This window comes from Paramormyrops kingsleyae, chromosome 9 (genome assembly GCF_048594095.1).
Source record: "Paramormyrops kingsleyae isolate MSU_618 chromosome 9, PKINGS_0.4, whole genome shotgun sequence".
Taxonomy (NCBI): Eukaryota; Metazoa; Chordata; class Actinopteri; order Osteoglossiformes; family Mormyridae; genus Paramormyrops; species Paramormyrops kingsleyae.
In genome coordinates this window covers 1,045,240-1,067,464 of record NC_132805.1, presented here as the reverse complement: position 1 = coordinate 1,067,464, position 22,225 = coordinate 1,045,240, and the positions used below count along the sequence as shown (strand labels likewise).

The 22,225-nt window shown below is 45.4% G+C and overlaps 1 protein-coding gene across 1 annotated transcript in view; it reads right to left on the bottom strand.

The window, feature by feature from the left end:
- LOC111850409 (rap guanine nucleotide exchange factor 5-like) overlaps positions 1–22,225 on the bottom strand; it is a 45,871-nt gene that overhangs the window by 22,779 nt on the left and 867 nt on the right. The window contains exons 2-10 of the mRNA XM_023824267.2: positions 16,816–16,860; positions 16,223–16,329; positions 14,513–14,634; positions 13,740–13,908; positions 10,963–11,044; positions 8,790–8,838; positions 7,835–7,905; positions 6,239–6,364; positions 432–565 (exon numbers count right to left, since the gene is read on the bottom strand). Of these exons, the coding sequence (XP_023680035.1) occupies positions 432–565; positions 6,239–6,364; positions 7,835–7,905; positions 8,790–8,838; positions 10,963–11,044; positions 13,740–13,908; positions 14,513–14,634; positions 16,223–16,329; positions 16,816–16,860 (905 nt within the window). The remainder of the gene's footprint in view (positions 1–431; positions 566–6,238; positions 6,365–7,834; positions 7,906–8,789; positions 8,839–10,962; positions 11,045–13,739; positions 13,909–14,512; positions 14,635–16,222; positions 16,330–16,815; positions 16,861–22,225) is intronic.

The following is a 22,225-nucleotide window of genomic DNA, read 5'->3' as shown; positions in this document are numbered from 1 at the left end:
CTGCCCATCCTCTACTGTCCCTGCGCTCCAGGGGCGGCTGATGGCTGCCGCTGTCACTGCCGCATGCTGTCGAGAGAACACCCACCCCCCCACACACACCCCAAGCCTCCTGCCCCCAGGTCCGGTCCCCCCTCCGGTTCACTGCCTCTACTGCATTACGGAGGAAGAGCCTCTCCCTCTCTCCCCACCTGCCCCCCCAGCCTGTCTTCTTCCGGTCTGACAGCTGGAATGCCCCCCTCGCTCAGCCGGCATCCACGGAAGCCCCCGCTGGAGCCGCAAAGCCGTCTGTGTCCGGTGTGCTGCAGTAACCGGGTCCAGGCGAGCGAGTGTCTGCCGCTTAGTGCATGTCTCCCAGCGAGTGAGAGAGAGCGAGCGGGCGAGGGAGAGAGAGAGACAGACCGAGAGAGAGCGAGAGAGAGAGAGATGCTAACCTCTTGTCTACCTCCTGCCGACTCCCCCTCCCCAAGGAAGGTGGGGGCAGCTGTTTCGACAGCACTTGCTGGAGCAGCAGTACATCCCGGTGCCGTCCCGACTGTACGACACGGGCAGCCTCGTCACCGTGACCCTGGGTGGGGGGAGTGGGGGGGTTGGGGACACACAATCAGAAATCAGATAACTGGCAACTGCTCTCTGATCTCTGTCACGGCCGACTCTTTATTATCTCTAACTTTCATTGCCCGATTTGCGAACCGCCTTCATGCATTTGGACAGATACAATTTGCTCCTTTCATCTTGACATCTTTCACTTGAAAAGCTCCCCCGTGTGCCCTGTTTCATGGGGCAGGGGCTTGGGGGGGCTGCATTAAGGCTGCCTCGGCTTGCTTGCTGAGACAGGGACAGATGGGGGCAGATAAGATAAGCCACATTCCCGCCCCCCCCAGTCCCAGCCGGCTTCTCCTGGCACAGCTATGGCATCTCTTAACATCCACACCCGGCCCACTCCCCCCCCCAATCCCCGGCTCCTTGTCCCTCGCCCCGACCGTGGGCTGAAATTTTTGTCCCACATCAGTCTCACACTGATGGGACACGACACCAAACTGCAGACATAGTGTCAATCCTGCAGAGCAGCAGCCATTTCACTAACCTGCCAAGATAGAGTGACTGTCTCCCTCCTGGCGGAAAACATCTCTCATTCTCCCTGATAAGGCAGAGCGCTTTCTGACACAAAGAGCCTTTTAAAAATCGGTATCGTTTCCTAAAGCCCACCTCTTGGTATTATTCTGCGGTCCCAAAAACAAACATGGCTGCTCTGTTATGTTCCAATGCATGACCTCAACGAAAGATTAAGCAGTGCTATCTACTGACTGTGTGGCACTGCTTGGCCACAGCAAACTCGCTCATTTTCAGTCAGAAATGATATGCTGGCATCTGATGGGCCTCAGACAGGCGATTCTGTCTAATTTCACAATTTCCATAAGAAGCTCCCAGCCCTTAGTGTTTCCTACTGAATTCTTCTAAGGGGAAGAATCCTGCCCCCCAAAGTCTCCGCCCCCAAGCCATCACCCTCCTATACAGAGCGTGTCTCTAATCATCGAGTCCCTCCCCCCTGCGGTGCTTTCCTTCCCCGATCATTTATGGGAGAGGTGGCTGAACCTGATGAACAGGCCGGGACACCACGAGAGCCCCCTGCCTCCGTCACACGCACCTCCTCGCCGCCGCCGGTTTCCGCTTCAGCGAGCACACGATGCGATTAGGCGAACCAGCTCTAAACGGCTCAGCGGCTCTCAAAATACGTCTGACTTCTGACGACCGCGTCAACAGTTCCCTGGTACAGCCCTTCTGACCACATTAGCATCAGTAATTAATTCACATCATTGCATAATAAATACACAAACATCACCATGAAACAATGATGTACAAATACCCTACGATTACATCCGGGGGCCAAAAGCTTGGTCATGAAAACCTTAACAATGATGCAGACAGTCAGCTTTAGTCGAGAGGGAAACCTGCAACTCCCAGAACGGGGGATTAAAAGAAGGGAACTCCTGTTTGTACAGGCTGTAGGCAGGGATCCCGGATTAATTCCCTTCATGTTGCTTCTGCCACAAAACATACAGGAGAATATGAAGGACAGACAGAAGGAGACAGAGCAGGCTACAATTCTGGCTTCCAGAAATCCGAATGAAGGGTTTCAAGACAGACTCCATGTTGGGAGTCCATCTCTGCAAAGGAAGATCAGAGGTAACAAAAGCTAAAATATATGGAAACATCTTCTGAATGGAAACATCTTTTGGCATCAGTGGTGTTTATCTGTCCTCGATATCCATCTTCAGTGCAGTGTGTTCAGTGCAGTTCAGCATTTTAATAATTACATTTCTTGGAGCTCTTGACTGAATGAATAGTTTAAAATCAAGTTAAGAATTTCCAGTGCTAAAATATTGAGAATAACTGCACGTATCATTGGTTTTGTCCCTAACTATAAGGGAAACAGTGTTCATTAATTATATTAATCAATGCTTACTTATTCATAGCTCATGAAAAAACTACTGATTAATCTAAATACAATTACAAAATGTGAGTTATTTTATTTCATGTCATTTCATTAGCAGACATGTAAAAGTTGTGTGGTTAGTATGTTTTTTTTTTTACATTAATGCAATTAAAAATTGTAAGAAATCTGTGTCCCTTAGCATAATTTAAATTGGGCGATGCATTAAATAAATGCTTTAATGATGGCAAATTAATTAAGAGCCCAGCTGGACCTCAAACCCACGAAACTGCGAGACACTGATTTCCATGCGGTACCCATCCGAAAAAAAGCCTTTGCTTGTTTGGGTGTTTTTTCCTGCTTAAAAGATGAAAGATGTTATTACATTCCTTGCATTAAATGGCCCATTTTTCAGGTGTTATGCCGTCATGGTGTGTTTTTCAACAGAACAGGGCAGGGGAGCACTATGGACAGGACGCCAACGCATTACAAGGCACACACACACAAATTTATTCACTACGGGCAATTTAGTGAAGCCACCTCATAACTGCACATCTCTGGACTACGGGATGCAACCACAACCCAGAAGGAACCACGCAACAGCAGGCGAACCTGCAAACTCCCCACCCACACAGTGGTGGGGGCCGAATTCCAACCCCGAGCCCTATAAGTGTGTGGCTGTGATGACTGTATCCAGAATTATTATTATAATTTTTTTACATTCGCTTTGCCCAAACATGAAAGTTGTGAGTGAAAACTCCACCTAGAACAATGTTATTGCCGCCTGCCGCTTGAGGTCTAGCCCTGGAGAGTGAGGTCCACCAAGCAGATCATGTAATATAAATGTAAATCATCACGGTCACCATGTTGCAGACTGCTTCCCTTCCAGAAGGAGAATCTGAAGCAGGTTGGGTGGGGGGGGGGTACAAGGCACAACAGTAAATCCCAACAGAAACCATCTGATCGCGGTACGTTCTGCACCAACTTCTTTCAGACAACAAGATTCCTTTGATGTGTTTGGGTGAAACAGGGAAATTGCTTATAACTTAGAGAGCCATCATTCTAGGGTTGATGGACCTGGGTGTAATTTCTACTTGCTCTGAATATTTCGTCCGGCTGCTAATATCCTTCACTTGAAACACCATTACCCTGCCCCAAAGCAACCAGCCAACCACCAGCCGATCAGTTTTCAGCAAACATTTCAATTAATTCCCAAAACAAATGACAAATGACTTCAACCACTTCTCCGAAGATTGATGGCGGAGGAAGGGTATTTTTTCCCCGGATGCATTTGTGTCATTATACAAGGTTACCCTGGTAACGATGGGGCCTGGTTGCCTTGGACCGCAGCTGCCGAATGATCTTAAGTGTAATGTTTTTGCAGTATTTGCGAATATGGTAAAGGGATCCCTACGTCTCACTGAACCAGATTTGCGCTGCAGTTTCGGCCTTGGATTACAGATGTTTTCATTCATTACTGATCCCAGTACTGTTCATGCTTTTTAATACCCATAGCAGAACAATGAAAGGATCATTCCAGCGATAACCAAATATTCATTTTATGTGCAGGTATATAAAATGTTTTTTTTTTTCCCACTAGGAGCCATAGTGCTGCTTTTCAAGTTAAACATTCCGACATTCTTCCAGATAGTATGAAAAAAACGTAGCGGAAAAACAGCATCGCCGGTAATGGAAGAGGCTTCGATCCCGATGCAGTGTTAGTCCCAGACTGTCAGGCTTGTCAGCGGACACTTAATTATGTGGCCCCATTTGTCTTATCACACGGTACCTCAACTCTGTGCTATTAAATAGTTCAAATCAACCATCCCGCCTTAATCGTCCGGCTGGCTGGAACGAGCTGGGACACGCACTTCAGGAAAATGTGAGTGCACTAGCAGGCATTGCCCAGCAGGGGCAGCGCCTGCCTGCAGCCTTGGCTTTATGGTCTAAGTTAATTAGCATGCACAGCTGTTGGGTTACTTGCTATGCAAAGGTGCAGTAAACAATGCACTAAGCTGCTCTGCGCATTAAAATATTAATAGAATAATGAAGAGAAACTGAAGTCCATAATTGTCCCGATATTTATATATTATTATAAGACAGTTCTGCATTAGCCTAAAACAAACCTCATATATCAATTAAGTCTGACTCTCTTTACAGGTAAATCAAGGACTTTCTTGCTGTGGCCTCTCTGAACACTGCAGACTGTCAGTCTCTGTCTGTGTTGCAGCAATCCTAGATGATACGATTTACTATTGGTGCTGAGGTTACGGTTCTCGCCTTTGCTGTGGTAAGCAAAGGCTCAACACTCGCTATACATCCAAGGGTGTTTAAATAAGATTCGAACCCAGGCCTGGCAAATTTACAGCGGGGCAAGAGTTATGTTTTACTCCTTTTGACTGTAATATTTAATAATTAATTTTGTTGTAGCTGACACTATACCGTGACCTTAAATATGGTTCCAGAAAATGGATGGGTGGGTGGGTTGACAATATAATAATAGTGACATATTCAACCCAAGAACAAGTTTGGTCACAGTCCTATCATAAGGACATCAGAAATGACATTTATTACTACAAAAGACAGGTTGTTGGGCATGATGTTATCATCAGTGATGTGATATTGAGGGCGTCTGTATGGGGGAGGAAACTGGGCAGGACTGGGTGTGACTGAACCGCAGAAGCAAAGGTCAAAAAGCCCCAAGTATTCAAATGAAGATTTGATCATAGATTTGGCCTAATGAGGCTCGTTAAAAAATAAAAGCTGGCCGCTGCTGCTTGTGACGGGTCTTCCTGCCATTGTGACCACTCAGCTGCGCGCATTCGGGCCGGAAAGGTGTCGGCCGCCCCGCCCCCTGAATCAGAACGTATCATTGGTTCAGAAGCATCTCAGACTGAGATCCACTCAACTGAGCCCCAAAACAGGCAGAGACAGTCTGAACCGTAGGCTGCAAAGATCAGCGCGTCTGCACTGAATGCAAAAGGATGAGGTTAGTGTGCGGGAAGCATCATGTCGACGCTATTAGTTTTAACAGAAAACAAGCTAAAAATAGAGAAAATGAAAAATAAACTCTTTTGGGAGATGCAGAAGAGAGGATCATGTTTGGGAACTTTTTGAATGAAACCACAATCTGCCCAGTATTTCAATGCAATTACACGTAGCTGAATTGTAAGAACCCGTAGGATTTGACATACCCACCGAAAGGTTTCTAATCTAAACGGATCTAAAATAAACTATAATAAAAATGACCAGACCTATTAGACTAAAAGAGAAACCCCCTTCTCCCGAAATTTCCCAGCGCAGGCTTATGTATGTCACTCACTTGTCACTGTTTTCGCTAAATTTCTCGGCCATTCTCTAAAAGCTCCGTCTCTACATTCGCCTACGTCAACATGATTAACTGACACTTAAAATCCTACATTTAAGCTTGGCTACCCTCATTTTCATACTCCATAAACATGTGCTTGAGTTATATCTGATTGTCAGGAAATTGAAAAATATGCATTTCCCCGGGCGATCGCGACACAGCAACTAACGATGATTAATAGGTGTCTGAAATCTGCATTATACGCCGGAAGGCGAACACAACCGCAATTATAATCCATTCTAATATAATATACCCCCAAGCTAAGTCAGCTTAAACTGTCGAATTTAATTAATGACGACTCTAAGACATAAAACAGGCTGATGGCTGAACCCAATAAAGCCGGCAGCATCTTCGTGGGCCCCCACCACCCTGGATGGTAAAGAGCCAATGATGGCCCCGCAGCCAGAGGGAAGAAGAAAATAAATCACAAAGCCATTTACCTCTGAACGCTGATCCGGCACCTTGGGATTCTGCTTCTGCAGGAAAGGGCACCCGTCCTGAGCCAGCCCCCGGGCCACCTCCAGCCGGGACGTGTCGTCCTTGCCCCGCAGCGCGCACACTCCCCCCTGTGGCAGGGCAGGGGTCAGAGAGAACACAAACTTCAATCCACAGTCCCAGGCCATGCCAGTAAACCCAGGCAGTCACTGGAGATGGGAGGAGGTAGCTGATCAACTCTGATTCTGACGCCGTCCTCCTCTGCGGAGAGTGCTGGGCGCGGCCGGCGTGTGGTGCTGCACCTCAGCTGCCCCTCTCTCCTCCTTACTCCCCGCTCTCCTCCTTACTCCCCTCTCTCCTCCTTACTCCCCGCTCTCCTCCTTACTCCCCTCTCTCCTCCTTACTCCCCGCACATGCTGCCCTCCCCGGGTGTGCAGACCGCCGGCTGGCACTGAGCGGAGAAGCTGGTCGAAGGTGTGTCCGCGTTTCTGTGAGCTAGCATGAGGCTACTCGGCACTCCCCCAAGCTGTGCGAGGTGCCGGGGGAGGTGGGGTTGGCAGGGACAGTGGGGAAGGGAAGGTGGGGGGGGGGGGGGCAGGAAACATCTGACTACCGTTCAGGCCTCGTCAAGGGGGTCTCAGATTGAGGATCTGAGAAGGGAAAGTAGGGTGGTATGGGGGGCTGATTGGGTCTGCCAGAAGTAAGAGGGGGGGCAGTGATCAGGGTGCATTCTGGGAGTCTGGGAGCCTGGTTATGTACTCTTATCAGGGGTAATTTACAGAATGGTGGGAAAAGGAAAGAGATAAGCTACAGCAGTTTGGAGGGGGGGGGGGGCAGAGGCTGCCTGGTCTGGGGCTGTGTGTTTGGGACGCCTGGCAGGGCTGCACGTCCCCGCGAGGCAGATGACCATTCAGCTGTGCCACACATTAAAACAATGCTCCTGAATTCGCATTTATAGCTTTACTGGCCCAAAGGTCAGGCTGGGAACGTCTAACTTCCTAGGGAAAGTGGCCTTTTACAAAGTGAATTCCAAGCTTTCTGAGCAGCTGAACCTGCAGACAATTTCGGTACACGAGAATTTATATCACACGCAACCAGAACGGGGTACGAACCCTGGAGGTTCCCGACAAACCGCACACACGCCTAAAAATCATGAGACACTCGTCTCTCCATTTGTACTGTAAGCAAAGTCGAACAGGATTTTTCGCATAGTGGCTCAGCAGAATAGAATATGACATTCCAGTGTCGTGACACTCATGTTAATACAGTCCATGTGACAGTGACAAGCCCACATCCCCATGGAATACACAGAACCAGAGAAAGGCTTTTTCTATTACTTTCAGTGAACTAAAAAAAGATGAAGTGTATGACAAGTTCAGTTATTACAGGTCAACAACTCAATAGAAGCTGGCATATTTTCTGACATCGATAATTGTGTGACCTCCAGCGACCTCAGAAGTCCTTCCAGTTGCTTAAGAAAATGCTTTCTGCTTATTTACGATTATGACTAAAAATATGGAAAAACCTCCCATGATTCTGTGGGAGGCCACATGCAGGAAGTGTGAATGTGTTACATTTGAATTCGGCATGACCTCCCTTACCGTGCTCTCCGCGGGGCTCTCCGTCGCGCTTGCTGCCTTCTCGACTGGCCCCGAGCCTCCCTCCCCTGCCCCTGCAGTCAGACAGAGGAAGGGGGGGACTTATGGTAATGTGCCGGGAGCTGCCCCCCTCCCCCCCAGCAAAGGGCGAACAGGGAGCTGTTGTTTTAACACAGGATGACCAGTAAATGACATGTTTACCCATGCACACACGCTCAGGTGCTGGACTAACTCACAGACTTCATGACACATACAACATACAGTGTAAACAACCAAACAGCACATGTCTAAGGTGCCCTGAATTCAGAGGCCTCAGTGGAGGTGACTGTGGGCAAGTCCAAAGTCAGCAAGCAGGGCCCGGAATATTCTACCTGCAGCGACCTGGCCTCTCACACAGCTGAGATACGCGCCTGGGTTTGCGATGAATGGGTCGTACGGCTGACCCCCTAAGGCAGGCAGAGATGTCGGCCTCACACCAGCCACAGAGGCAAACGATCCTAATGGCGGGATTGGCATGAGACCCCCCAGGATCCGGATCGGCACCTTAATCACCAGCGGTGTTTCATTGCTCAGCAATGTGGTCGCCCCTGCCCACGAGATGGAGGCTCCGCGAGACGAATTAGGCGGAAACGAGCTGATTAACAAGACAGGGAGTTCCAATTAAGCGGAGATGTAAATAAAATAAGAATCATCGGCTGTCCCGCGTCGGGAACATCCCCGGCCAGCTGATAAGCTCATCAGCACCATGGAATAATTGGTGTTTTGGGAATCATGGGACATTTACATAAGGGAGGGATTGACACAAAGGGAGCAGGACCTCGAACGCCTCATCTGCATACATGTCATGTCACATGATTAAATGCTTATAAATATTCAAATGAGCTACACGAAAACCACAGAGGAGTCATACGATACACACTGTTCTGGGGGAGGAGTCAGTGATGAATGAAACACTCACTCGTCCTTTGTGCTTTCTTTGCGAGGGCGAGGACCAGTTCATTCTGTACCTGCGGGAGATATAAGTAAGTCTGAGATTAGGGTTAAGAAGTCTAAGATTAAGGTTAGGAAGTCTGAGATTAGGGTTAGGGTTAGGAAGTCTGAGATTAGGGTTAGGGTTAGGAAGGGTTAGGGTTAGGGTTAGGGTTAGGAAGTCTGAGGTTAGGGTTAGGAAGGGTTAGGGTTAGGGATTAGTCTGAGATTAGTCATTGACACTGTAATTCTTAAGTAAAACTTAAGTTAGTGTTTTATACTGTTTATTGTAATCATAAACAATTCTATTATTATACTATGACATTAGTTTCTACAAGGCTAATCTGATTAATGCCAGCATCTGATGTCCTCCCCCCCCCTCCAGTCACGCGCCTCGCGGGACAAAGGGCCCTAGGTGGCATGGCGGGTCTCGCCCCCTCCCTCTGAAGGCTTCACGTCATAGATACAGTGTCTTTACACACCATCTAAGCAACGGGGATATTTACATGAGATACAAGAGTTATTGTCTGTGTAGACGAGCTGAGGACTTGTGGCGACTGGCTGGAAACATTGACATCAGGAATACAAATGGCTGTAATATTTCATATATCAAGAGGAATAAACGGCCTGTTTGAACTGGACGGTCACCAAGGGGCTCGTAACGTCCTGATATAAGGGGATGTAACTCGCTTGTCTAACCCTAACCCTGTATTGTGTTTATATGGTCAGTGTCCGGATGACAAATAGACCACCTCTAAGGTAGGGAGACCCTGAGGGCAAAGGATCTGCAGCCGGCTTTAGCGAGGAATATGAGAGCCAGCTGTGGGGGTGGAGGGGCTTCTTATGGTGTAACCGCATCGGCGAGGTTATCAGTATGCGTCTGTGCAAATTCCACGCCTTTGTGTCACCTGCCTTGCTCCGCCCGCAATCCGTCTATAAGGACGCCAACGGAAATGTCCCTGCTGGTAATGCGACGATAAGATGTCCCCAGAAGTCAAGCGCTCAAAACGTACACGCAACAGCTCTGAAAAACACGCCGCTCTTTAAAATTCACCTCACGAGCCCAGCGTGAACAGCTGTGACTTTACAGCGAGAGAGAGCGTGCGATTAGCGCTGAGTCCGCAGAGTTCCCGAGGAGCGCACCGGTGATAAATCTGTGATTTACACAGCAATGCATGTGGTCTACTGTGGCTGAAGGGTGAGGTCTACTGAGGGACATCACTCTGGCACAGTTAAGGGTTCACCGAGGCTGGATATAACCAACCATCTGGCCAAAGTAACCATAAACCGCGTCCTACAATTACATTAACCCAACTCAAAATCTACAAACTCCTAAAGACAGACAGGTCATCGACAAACAGAATGTCATTCAGGAGACAATTACATGGTTTGGACCTTGGACATTCCACAAGAAACTGCCATCATCTTTCCACAAGATATGGGTTTAATTCTCTCAGCTTAAGGTGGATTTCATCTCGGCCACTCCATAGACCAACCCGCCACTGGCGAAAGGGATGAATCTGTTCAATGCGAGGACAGTGGAAGATCCTGCGTGACCGTGGATAGGAGTGCGGGGTGTAAACAAGGCATATGTGCCGTGAGACAGCTTTATGCGTAGGAGGTGAGTATTAAGAGAATCCATCGCTGGCAAAGATGCACGCATCAGCACAAAGCTAATTAGACCGGAAATCTGCCCTGAGTGAAAACAGAAAGGGAAGCATTTAACAGCGACGGCATCCGTGCACACATGCGGGGATGGAATCTGCAGCAATTAAAAGTTTCTCTCTTAAGCATGATCACAGACATGCTGTATAGTCAGATAACGCTATAATGAAGCATGGAAAAAGGCAATAATGAAGCATGGAAAAAGGCAACAGTTTGTTCTGCAGTGCTCCTTCATGGTGGATGTCAAATACATACATGCACACATCCGCGTCATCGTCTTAGTAAGACACGTGTGGCCTATGACCCAGAACTGCGTACTTAAACTCTTCAAGCGTGTAATTTCCAAAATGCCTAATGAAGGTTAGCTTTTCCATAATTAATGTCCCGTGGCGCTTCAGCGTGAAGGGTAACCCCACCTCAGTCAAACGGGTAGATCTACAAATTTTAAACACGTCACAGGCTTCCCCTGTGCCCAGCTACCCCCCGAGTACCGATACCGTGGAAGTAAGCCGCTCCAGAGCCTCCATCTGTAGGCTCCTGCTAGGTAGCTCCTCCCACTCTGGCACTTTGTCCTCAGGTCTACAAGGGAAGAACACAGAGAACATAGATAGGCAGGTCATCCATCACCCATCTGCTGCACAGGATCGATCCAGACCCTGGATATCCTGCACTTGTGTTCGTACCTTCATAACGGAGTTTGTGGAAGTTCCCCCCAAATATCAAGAAACCCATTATTTTACCATTTACACCAGAGATTCATTTTAAAAAGTAGAAAGAATAAACCTTCAAGTCCCATTTCATAACCACCAGATATATATTTTTAGACCAACAGTTAGCTGAAGATAAAATAATAATAAGTTTGCACTTAAAAATATTTGTTTTTAGGTTTATGTATCTTTCAGAAACATTAAAAAAGATCAGTTTGTTAAGGTCTGTATAATACACTGGCATCACCACAGGCTGCCTCTCTTGAGCTTGCCTGAAATTCATAGCAAACTCTGAGTAACTCCTCTACGCTCTGAATGAACTGAGTAACTCCTTTATGCTCTGAATGAACTCTGAGTAACTCCTCTACGCTCTGAATGAACTCTGTCACACACAAATCAGGGTTTCCTCTCTAAGACTAAGGAAAGAGGAGAGGTGTGGAGTCATATACTGGTGCTGACCTATTTTCAAGGCAGGGGAAGAGAATGCAGCACTACTGAGTGCATGGAATGCAGCACTTCTGAACGCCTGTTGCGCAGCACTACTGAATGCATATAATGCAGCACTACTGAATGCATATAATGCAGCACTTCTGAATGCCTGGAGCGCAGCACTACTGAATGCATATAATGCAGCACTCCTGAATGCCTGGAGCGCAGCACTACTGAATGCATATAATGCAGCACTACTGCACTATTATTATAACTTATCTCTGTACACAGATGCTTAGTCACACTTGCATTATAACTAAACATATAAAATATTCTTAGAAACAAAACATTTACGACATCAACAAAGGGACTGCTTAGCAAAACTGACCAAACCACAGTGAGCCGTTTATCTGCTCAGTCATACTGACACCTGATGGTTGACAACAGTACTGCAACTACATTAACCTTGGTGTGTTTGCATGGAAGTGGACAATCAGAAGACATATACACACATATTCTCCTCGGTCAGTAGGTTGGACAAGAGCTGAGTTCTCCCAACAAATTTATTCATATTTTTAAAAGTCAAATCCTGGAAAATACTGGGTAGGACAAACGTCATTGTTTTGAGTATTGGGTGAGATGTGCCCCCCTCCCCCCAATGAGTCCCCCATGTCAGTAACCATACATTTACAACATGGCAATATCCCATACTATAGCCTGAACTAATAAAATAATACTTAAATGGTGACAAAATTGTTAAAAACAGCAATTATGCAGCACAACCAAGATAAGTTCGAGCTGCACCAAATGCATTTCGAGTAAGGCCAGTATTTTTTGTGATATGTTAACTCTAGGTGATATTTTATGTGATACTTTAAGTTCTACGTGATCTAGCCCCCTAACCTACCCAATGTATATTTTTTACTCTACAATCCGGGTTAGTTTTGTACTATATATAAAAGACTGTTGCACAGTATTGCAAATATAATACTGAATGAATTAGGACATTTATTTAAAAAAAAGTATGACAGAAAGCAGCTTTCTCATCAATTGTTAATTTCCTTTCAAGTTTTCTGAGTCTTACATTTCAACATGACATCTGATCCAAATAAACAGCAGAGTAGCTAAGTGAATACTGCTTAGTGCATACTGCTTAGTGTATACTGTTTAGTGTATATTGCTTAGTTTATAGTGCTTAGTGTATAGTGCGTAGTGTATACTGCTTAGTGTATACTGCTTATTTTATAGTGCTTAGTTTATAGTGCTTAGTATATACTGCTTAGTTGATAGTGCTTAGTGTATACTGCTTAGTGTATACTGCTTAGTTTATAGTGCATAGTTTATAGTGCTAGACTGGCACTGACAGAGATGGGGATACTGATCCTGGGTGGAGTTTGTCTGCTCTCCCTGTGTTTTTCATGGGTCTCCCGCAGCCTAAGAACATGCAGTCAGGTTCATTGGTTTCCCGAAATTGACGACTCTCTCTCACTCTGTGTGTGTGTGTGTTGTGATGGACTGGTATCCCTGTGCTGTGAGTCTGTTTTCCTAACATGGAGGCTCACAGAAACTACGTCCATGTGCACTGCACCACCTCCCGCCTCCACGCTTTACACCTAGCCATTCCTCAGCTCAGCCCAAAAATAAATTCCAACCCACATCAGGGGGCTTACTGTCCTCGCTTACAGTTTGACCTTACACCAGTCACAGTTTACACTCCCCATCTGAGGGCAACGCGAGAGAGATAGTTCCTTAATATTCAGACCTGCACACAGCTGCCGATATGCCGTTCTGCTGCATGTTGCATTTAAATGTCAGCAGAGTTAGTATTAACCTGAGCATGCGTGCGACAAAACAAAGGCCTTCTATCTCATGCCAGTTGCAGTCTTCACCACTGGCTTTCTCCTTGTGTATGTAAATCATATTCAAACCAAACCAAAGTTTCTGTGGGCTTCTAGTAATCAAAGGATTGTAGGGTGACAACTCTAACCCGTCACCTTGGCTCTCCGGGGCAGTGCCCACCCATCTCCATTTTGTTTGGATGAGGCATCATGCAAAGTAGAAGTCAGTGGCTGCTCCCTGAGAGCTCCAGCCCACGCCGCCCAGATTCTTTGGCAGGTGCGTCACGTAGGGTTACTCACTCGGTGGTGCCCCCAGCCTGCAGCTGGCTGCTCGGGACCAGCTGGAGCAGCAGTCTCACTCCGCTCAGCCACACGTCCTCGTCCTGGAAGCCGCAGTCCTGGGCCTGACACTCCTCAAAGGAGAACTGGTAGTACGTGTGGGAGTCCTCGAACCTGACCCTGTGGTCCACTGAAAAGACAGGCATCTTCTGCGTGATTTCAGCAGGTCGATTTCAGCTCACTGGACATTCGATCTCGACTGTAGCGTGAAAAAACCTGGAAAGTCTGATAGCTGGTCCCAAACTAAAAAAAAAAAGCAGGATCGATGGCCCAAAGGCTCAAAGTTGGCAGCGTCATCATCATAACTGGTTCTAGCCCAGATCCGGAGGAAGTGGGTCAGGCCACGCTGACAGCTTGGGGGTGAGGAAGCGCACATATCCTTGGCAGAATGTTCTAGCTCACACACAACGGAAGGCTAATACACAAGGGCCGAGAGAACATCAGCCATGCTAATAAAAACCGGGCGATGAACAATCGCGATTTAGGCACAGGACACCAGAGCCACAGAAGGGAAATACGACCATAGGACTGTTCCAGAGGAAGCGGCCGTGGAGAGCTGTGCTTTTGTCATACTGTGAACCTGCATAACCGAGACATCTGCTGTGCAGATACACGCGCCATGGAAATGGGAAGTAAACACAGCAACCTGCTGCAGGCTACGGTACAGAGGCAGCGCTGTAACACGGCCGGCAACACCTGAGTGGAGCGGAACGGGAGCGAGGGGGCGACCTCACCGGACAGCAGCACGCCCAGCTCCATGACCACCTGCCACACGCACGCCGCCGCCGTGCGGCCCGGGACCAGCTCGCTCTGATCCACCAGCCACTGCACCAGCTCCACGCCAACATAGCTCCTCCTGCAAAGATTGGGGGGGCTGTGTCAGTCAGTGTTGGCTCCAGGTTACTTTTACGGCTTGGATCATTAACTGAGCCACCCACATCTATGGAGGCACCAAGTCCTCACACGTGGGAAAGCTGGGATTCGTGTATATTCTTGCAATTCTGGGAACTATTGAAATTTTAGTTGCATCACACGTGTGCCTGGGAAACCCTGCGGTCCGCGGTCCGCGGTCTCAGCCCGACACCATTCAGGGCCAATACGATTTGGGGGGCCTGGTGCCAACTCCCCCCCCCCCGCCCTGCTAGCTCTGCCAGTGACGTCGATCCACTTAAACAGACGCACGGATACACCAAAGTCACATGTTAAGTTAGACTCAGTGATTCAGAATGCAGCTTCACACTGATTAACATAAGCAAATACACATTTTTTTATATACAGGACCAGTCAAAAGTTTGGACATGCCAAACCGCCTACAAACAGGTTTTGCGTGTGGTGAAGTTTTCTTTGATTGCACGGTGATGCAAGAGTTCCAGTTTTAGGAGGTATTCACTGCACACATTTCACTGCAGTCTTCATACACACATTGAGAAGAGACAAAATATATTTGGTAGCAGTCAAAAGTTTGGATGCGCCAAGTCACCTGTGAGGGAGAGTGATTGTGTTGCATCACATGACCTGGCTACCTGACCTACGCATAGTAGAGATGATTTTGGAGGAGACTCAGCATATATGTGGCAGCTCCGTCAGGACAGCTGGAAAAGTATGTATGAAACAGGCATACAGGAGACCGTAGGGTCAGCCAGTCCCTGGAGTAATTGGGTTAAGGGCCTTGTTCGAGGGCCCAGTGGCATCACTCCGACCATGGGATTTGCACCAGCAACCTTCTGAGTCCTAACCCACAGGGGGACCCCCCTCAACAAATAATTGTTTTGTTTAATACCTTGTTGGTCAGTACATAATTCCATATAATAATAATAATTGATACTTTTTTTGATCCCTGTGGGGAAATAGTCTTTTTATGCCTCTCTCAACTTGCTCTTCGTAGAGTAAGCTGTCCGCGAAGGGCAGCCACCTGTTGGGGCGCCCAGGGAGCTGGGGGTTAAGGGCCTTGCTCAAGGACCCGCAGACGTGCTGAGGCTGGGTTTGAACCAACGAACTTCTGATTACAGGCACACAGGCTTAATATATGTTATTTTATAATTTGAATGTCTATAATTAATCTAAAATGTAGACAATTGTACAAATAAACCTTTCTACGAGTAGGCGTGTCCAAACTTTTGACTGCTACTGTGAAAATCCCATGTTTGGGTTTCATGAAACAGTGTAAAATTTCTCCTTCTGCTGCTAAGTACTGTGTTTTACAATTGTAGAATATGCTGAATATGCCATTTATTTAATATGGAAATCCTAACACTCTTTACATAAAAGTGGCTCTGTTTTATGAATTAAAAATGAGACCTAAGGAATTACAGCACTGACATACATTACAGCTGCAAGTGTATTCCTCAGTCAGCGCTTTAAAGCCCGAGAAAGGGGCGGCATCTCTGCAATGACCCCGGGCAGCCGAGAAGATGATGGCGGGGCAGTGATGCAACCAGCGTTACCTCAGGATCCTGGCGAACTGGATTCGATCTTTAACAGGATAAGGGCCATGTGACAGGAAGGCGTTCCTCAAGCCACGCCCGGCGCAGGCCAAACTCTCCGAGCAACCCTGCATGGAACACGGCTCAAAGCGTCACTCCGCCCCCACCCGCACTCACACTGCTTACACTGCATACAGCCTGGGTATTTACTGTGGACAAATACCATAACATTTAAATACAAGCAAAACACTTGAGTCAGACGAAGATTCACCTGTTAGTATGGCCAGGCAGTCGGGCAGATAACTCCAGGTTGGAACAAACAAGTTCCATTCTGATATGTGTAGCATTTAATGTACCTGAAGGGTTATTACTGTTCAACAGGCTGTCTAAATTATTTAATGATATTACTATGCAAGTAAATACTTATATATTATATTGCTGATGAGATATTCTGATGGCGATTTATATATGTGGATCAAAAAAAATTGCTTCTATATAATTTTAAATTGAAGCACTTCCAAAAGGGGTAAAAGAGTTCGGAAACATACACATATGCTGCTGATCGGCATTTAATTCAAACGCACCCAAACAAAAGGGGAACAGACTGGGCTTACCTTATGTTTACACAAGGCCGGGCTTGGATCCTCAGTAATGTTTGGCTGAAGGTAAGAAAAGAATGAGTTAAACACGTGACACATTATCACTGAAACTGCATTTCTCTTCTCCAGAACTGAGCTCCTATCCTCCAAATACAACATGACGCCATGCTGCTTGGTGCAGATGTCTGGCCCAAGTGGTCTACAGCATTGTGAGAGAAGACTGGACTGGCGTTGATGTAACAATGACACCATGGACACGAACCTGTATTTTTTTAGCACAAATTTAAGTCATAACACAGGAGACCAGAAAAAATAAACCAACCCTCATTTTATTGTAGAAATAAGTATTTTCATTTTCTGAGACAACTGAAGGAGCCAGGACTGAACTCCATATTCCTCAGCAAGATCGAGAAAAGCCGATTTTGATAATGAACCCTTGGCACGAAAGGGCTGTCAAGACGAATGGCCATAACATCACTCCTATCTTAGGTCAAGCGAGTTTGAAGTTGCCAGGTCATAAGTGAGGTCTAGTGCAACTGTCAGAGAGGATTTATTGTCTCAAAGTGTGCAGCGCCGGCCAGATTTCACTCCTATCGCGTTACCTGACTCTTTGTGGACTATTTCTGCTAGTATGCCGCTTAAAAAAAAAGACTGAGTTCCATCTAGACTAAAAAGTACATGATTCAGGATAATAAGATGTATCTGAAAATATTTTAGAAATGATGGGGATGGATGTATGAGTTAAATAAATATGGCAGGTACTGAAGTATTCATCCTTCGCTCACCTGCCAGCTTTCAGGGTCAGACGACACCGTCTACGACACGGGCTGCCGGCGACCCTGTGCTCATGGCACGGTGACGTGATGGTGTGTGTCTGCATGTGACAATCGCTGCCAGACTCAAAGTCATCTGAGGAGGTTTCTCCAAATTAGCAGACAACCGGAGCAAAAAGAAAATGCTTCCGCTGTCTGATGAGACAGCAAGACGGGTCCAGGCAGCTCCGCAGGGTTACACTTCCCTCTCCCACTCGAAATTCATGAAGTTCCTCAACAAAACTTTCTACTGAAAGTATTCGCTGCCTTTTGCGCATGTGAGCATGTAGGTCTCATCCAAATCTGAAATTCCCACCACGACAGGGGTGTGACACAAAACCAGGGATGGCTGACAGCAGAACTAGGCCACTCTGAAGACACTCATGCACACAACCATCCATCCATCTATCCATTATCTACACCGCTTTATCCATCAGGGTCGCCCGGGGAAGCTGGATGCACACAACCAAGTCTTCAAATTTATCTTACTGGTTACTGAATGGACATCATTAACCAATAGAAATCTAGATGTTGTACAGTAGTCATTTACTCTAATCCATTTGTCTCCCAGGTTCAAATCCTCCCCCTGTGTAATGTAATAATGAGTCACTTAATGTTTGATTCAAAAACATGAGCTGTAATTCAGAGTTATATTACAATTTTTCTCGAGTGCTTTGGCACATTTCATGAAACAAACTTAACACTCTCGAGACTACAAGACCATTTCTCAAAACAACTCATGCACGTAGCATGACTGTAAGGTTCAGCTGCAGACTTAACCCAAAACAATTAACTCATGTTTCAAAAGCAAATCATTCTATCAATGAATGAGTCAGTGTCACCAAAATGAAAAGTGCAATAGTTTTAACCAAGACAGTCAAAATGCTTTGATACATTGTCAGTATGTCAGTGTAATTATGCTCCTGAGCTCCACAATTCTGAATAATAGTTTTTTCCCACTTTCTCGCTGTCACTGACTAATCTTTCTTCTTTAACAAACTGATACTTATTCATGTCAAAGATACTAGTTTTAGCATTGCAAGGCTCTACGTTACAGTATGTAAAGAGAGCACTCACATGCATATGTAACTTCTCTATATTTCAAGACAAAGTACAATAGCGAACAAAACAGTCACACAGCACATAACACAAAAACAGAAAAACTGCAATACAACAACACCAAAATAACAACAAAATGTTTGGAAATTTGTGTGAAGCAATAAGACATGATATTCGGCTGTGCAGAAGTGACATTATGGTGTGGGGATTACACTAACTGTTCTGCAAATGTTAATTGTCGTTTGAGAAATGTGCCAAAGCCATTGAGAAAAACTGTAAAATGCATCATTTACAGTTTTTCTCGACTGCTTTGGAACATTTCTCAAATGTCAATGCAGTGATACAGCATTGTTGTATTTTTAGTTCCCACCAGGGTTAGGGCCGTTCCAGAATGCAATCATCAATTCCAACCAAAATCAGGAAATGGAATTTAATCTGGAATTTAAATTTCCCTGAAATTTGAATTCAAATCCAGTTCTGTTCCCGATAGTTCTTTTTCCATTCCCAGCTCCAGTTTCATTTGGACTGGAATTGCTGAATGCATTCAGGAATGCCCCCACCCCTGATTCCCACAGTACATTTTGATGTTGCTGTGTGACTATTTTGTTTGCTATTGTAGTGTCTTTACATCTGAAAATGTTACAGTACATGTGCTTGCGACTGCTTTCTCGTGCCAGTGAACTTTACATACTGTAATGTAGAACCTTGCCATGGTGAAATTGATGGTGTCTTTGACAAGAATCAGTTAGTTAATGGTCAGTGATGGTGAGCGAGTGGGAAATGATTCTCCTGCAGAATTTTGGAGCTCAGTAGCATTTTTATGCTGACATTTTGACAGTATATCTAAGCACTTTGACTCTCATGGTTAAAACGTTGCAGATTGTACGTTTGATTTAGCCACTGACTGCTTCATTGGTGGAATTACTTGCTTTTCAGACATGAGTTAATTGTTTTGGGAAAGTTACAGGCTTTTGCAGCTAAACCATAATTTTGTGCTATATGCATAAACTGCTTTGTGAAAGGTTCTTATAGTCTAAGTATAAGTATGTTTCTTGAAATGTGCCAAAGCACTCAAGAAAAACTGCTAATGTTTTGGGTGAGTTACAGCATTATGCATTATTTCGCAGTTAAACCGCAGTGTTGTGCTATATGCATGAACTACTTTGTGAAATGCTCTTATAGTCTGGAGAATATTCGGTATGTTTCATAAAATGTACTGAAGCAATCGAGAAAAACTATAAGGGCTTCTGAACAACATCCTGGAGTCACTATTTGACCATTTGCCTTGTATAGAGCTAAATCATGCTGCGTATTTTCAGCACAGGTGTAGCAAAGCAGTGTAGTGAACCCCCAGCAACCTCATTCTGTGTCACTACCCATGTCATGCTGAACAGCCGTCAGCCAAGGGCTAAATCTCCCATCAATCCAGACTCCTGAGCATGCAGGGACTCTTCACCTTGAACATGTGTATACTTGAACAACGCGTGGCTTCTAACTTGATTATATTTCACTCCTGGTTGATGTTAGACCTGCTGTCAACGCTTTTTCATCCCCCAGAGAGGTAGAAGACAATTCACTTACAGTTTGAGGGCTGTAATATTTTTGTAGATACATCCTATGACACCTGGATGAATATCCTGCCCTGAAGTTTTGCAGCAAAAAAAAAAAAAACTTAAAAATACTATTGTTTCTCTGCATCACTGCATGTGCAGAAGTATTTTCTTTTTTATTATGAGAACTGATTTACTTAAACAGAAAAAAACATGGTTTGACTGCCACAATGTTTTTGTCAAACATTTATATGAATTATTCTAAAGGTGATTTGATGGCTCACATAATCCTGCATTATCTGTGGATAAAATGTTCCATCCACAGTTAAAACATTTATACATTGCAATGAAAGAAAAATGTGACAACGACTGAAGGCACCTCTAATAAAATGACCTGAAATTAAGCTGGCAGAATTTGCCAGTTTGTTAATAAGCTGCGACTTTAAATCAGTTTGAATGCATCCCGCTGAGTCGGAGAGGTGGTGCTGAGTGTCTTTTCATTCATCCATCCCTAGACGCTTAGCCAGTGCCGGGCCGCAGTGAGGTTAGAGCCCATCCCAGGACCCAGGGAGCACTGAGCACAGGGAGCCAGTCCGTCAGAAACACACCAATGGGCACCTTAGAGAAACCAATTCACCTGAACCACTAGTCTTTCAGTTGTGGGAGGATATTCCCAGAGGCAACAGATGGAAACACATGGAGGTCAACATGCAAATACCAAGCCTATAGTAATAGAGAGAAAGAGACAGACAGACAGACAGACAGGCATGCAGACAGGCAGACAGACAGGCAGACAGACAGACAGGCAGACATGCAGACAGACAGGCAGGCAGGCAGACATACAGGCAGACAGACAGACAGGCAGACATACAGACAGACATACAGACACGCAGACATACAGGCAGACAGACAGACAGACAGACAGACAGGCAGACAGACATATTTTGGTACCGCTTTCTATGAATGCCATGTCTATAACAATATATGAATACATTCCTAACACATCATACTGCATTCAGAAATATTTATTTTCAAAAAAGGCATAACACATTATCACCATGTGTATTATGGGAATGCATTCATCAATTCCAACTCTAATCAGGAAATTGAATTGAATTTGTGAAGCTTTCATGTATAACGCACTATAGATACCTTCATAATTATTCTTAATTCTTATACCGACAATTATAGTGCATTATAGATGAGCGCTTCATTGGAGCTTATGAAGCATTATAATCAACGCTATAATGCCTTATGACTGTCAGTAGAACATGATTTAATGCTTTAATCCTTATGCAGACCATCGTAATGTATTATGAAAGTATCTTTAATGTATTATAGATCACAGTTTTATTTCAAGTGTTACCATTATTTTTTCAAAAGACCTTTATATTTCTCCAGTGTCTATGTATTTATGCTGCGCGATTTCTGCATGAATATCTTCTTCTGATTAAACTCTTGTTTTCTTAGGCTCTACTTAGAAGATGAAGGGTTGGTACCACGCACTCACATGTCAGGGCAAAAAAAAGAGCGCTTCCCTTTGAAGAGCCAAAACATAAATCAGAGATCAAGGAGACCAAGAATGAATGGATGTGCCATCTCATTCAAAGTCGATTTCTCCAGGAGTTAACACACGATATATTTAACGGAGTCTGCTGTTTGCTGGGTGGGACCTACTGCTTAAAGCAAACGAATAAGTAATCCCACACTAAATTTAATCATACGCTGTTCCCATATAACAATTAAATACAGCCTTCCCAATGCTGTCTTTCTTTTGACGTGCATATCGATAATTACAAACACGCGCATCTGGATTTAAAATAAGTTACCCACTCACTGAAATTACGTTTTGCAAACGTATGCGTTTAGATCGTGTCTTTTCGTAATAGTGCTTGATGGACTTTGTGGATTTGCTTAACCCGTTTATTGAGTTTGTAATGAACGTACTGTTATAAGAAAATGTTTAGATTTCTCTAGACATCACATTGTTGTTTAATGTAAACC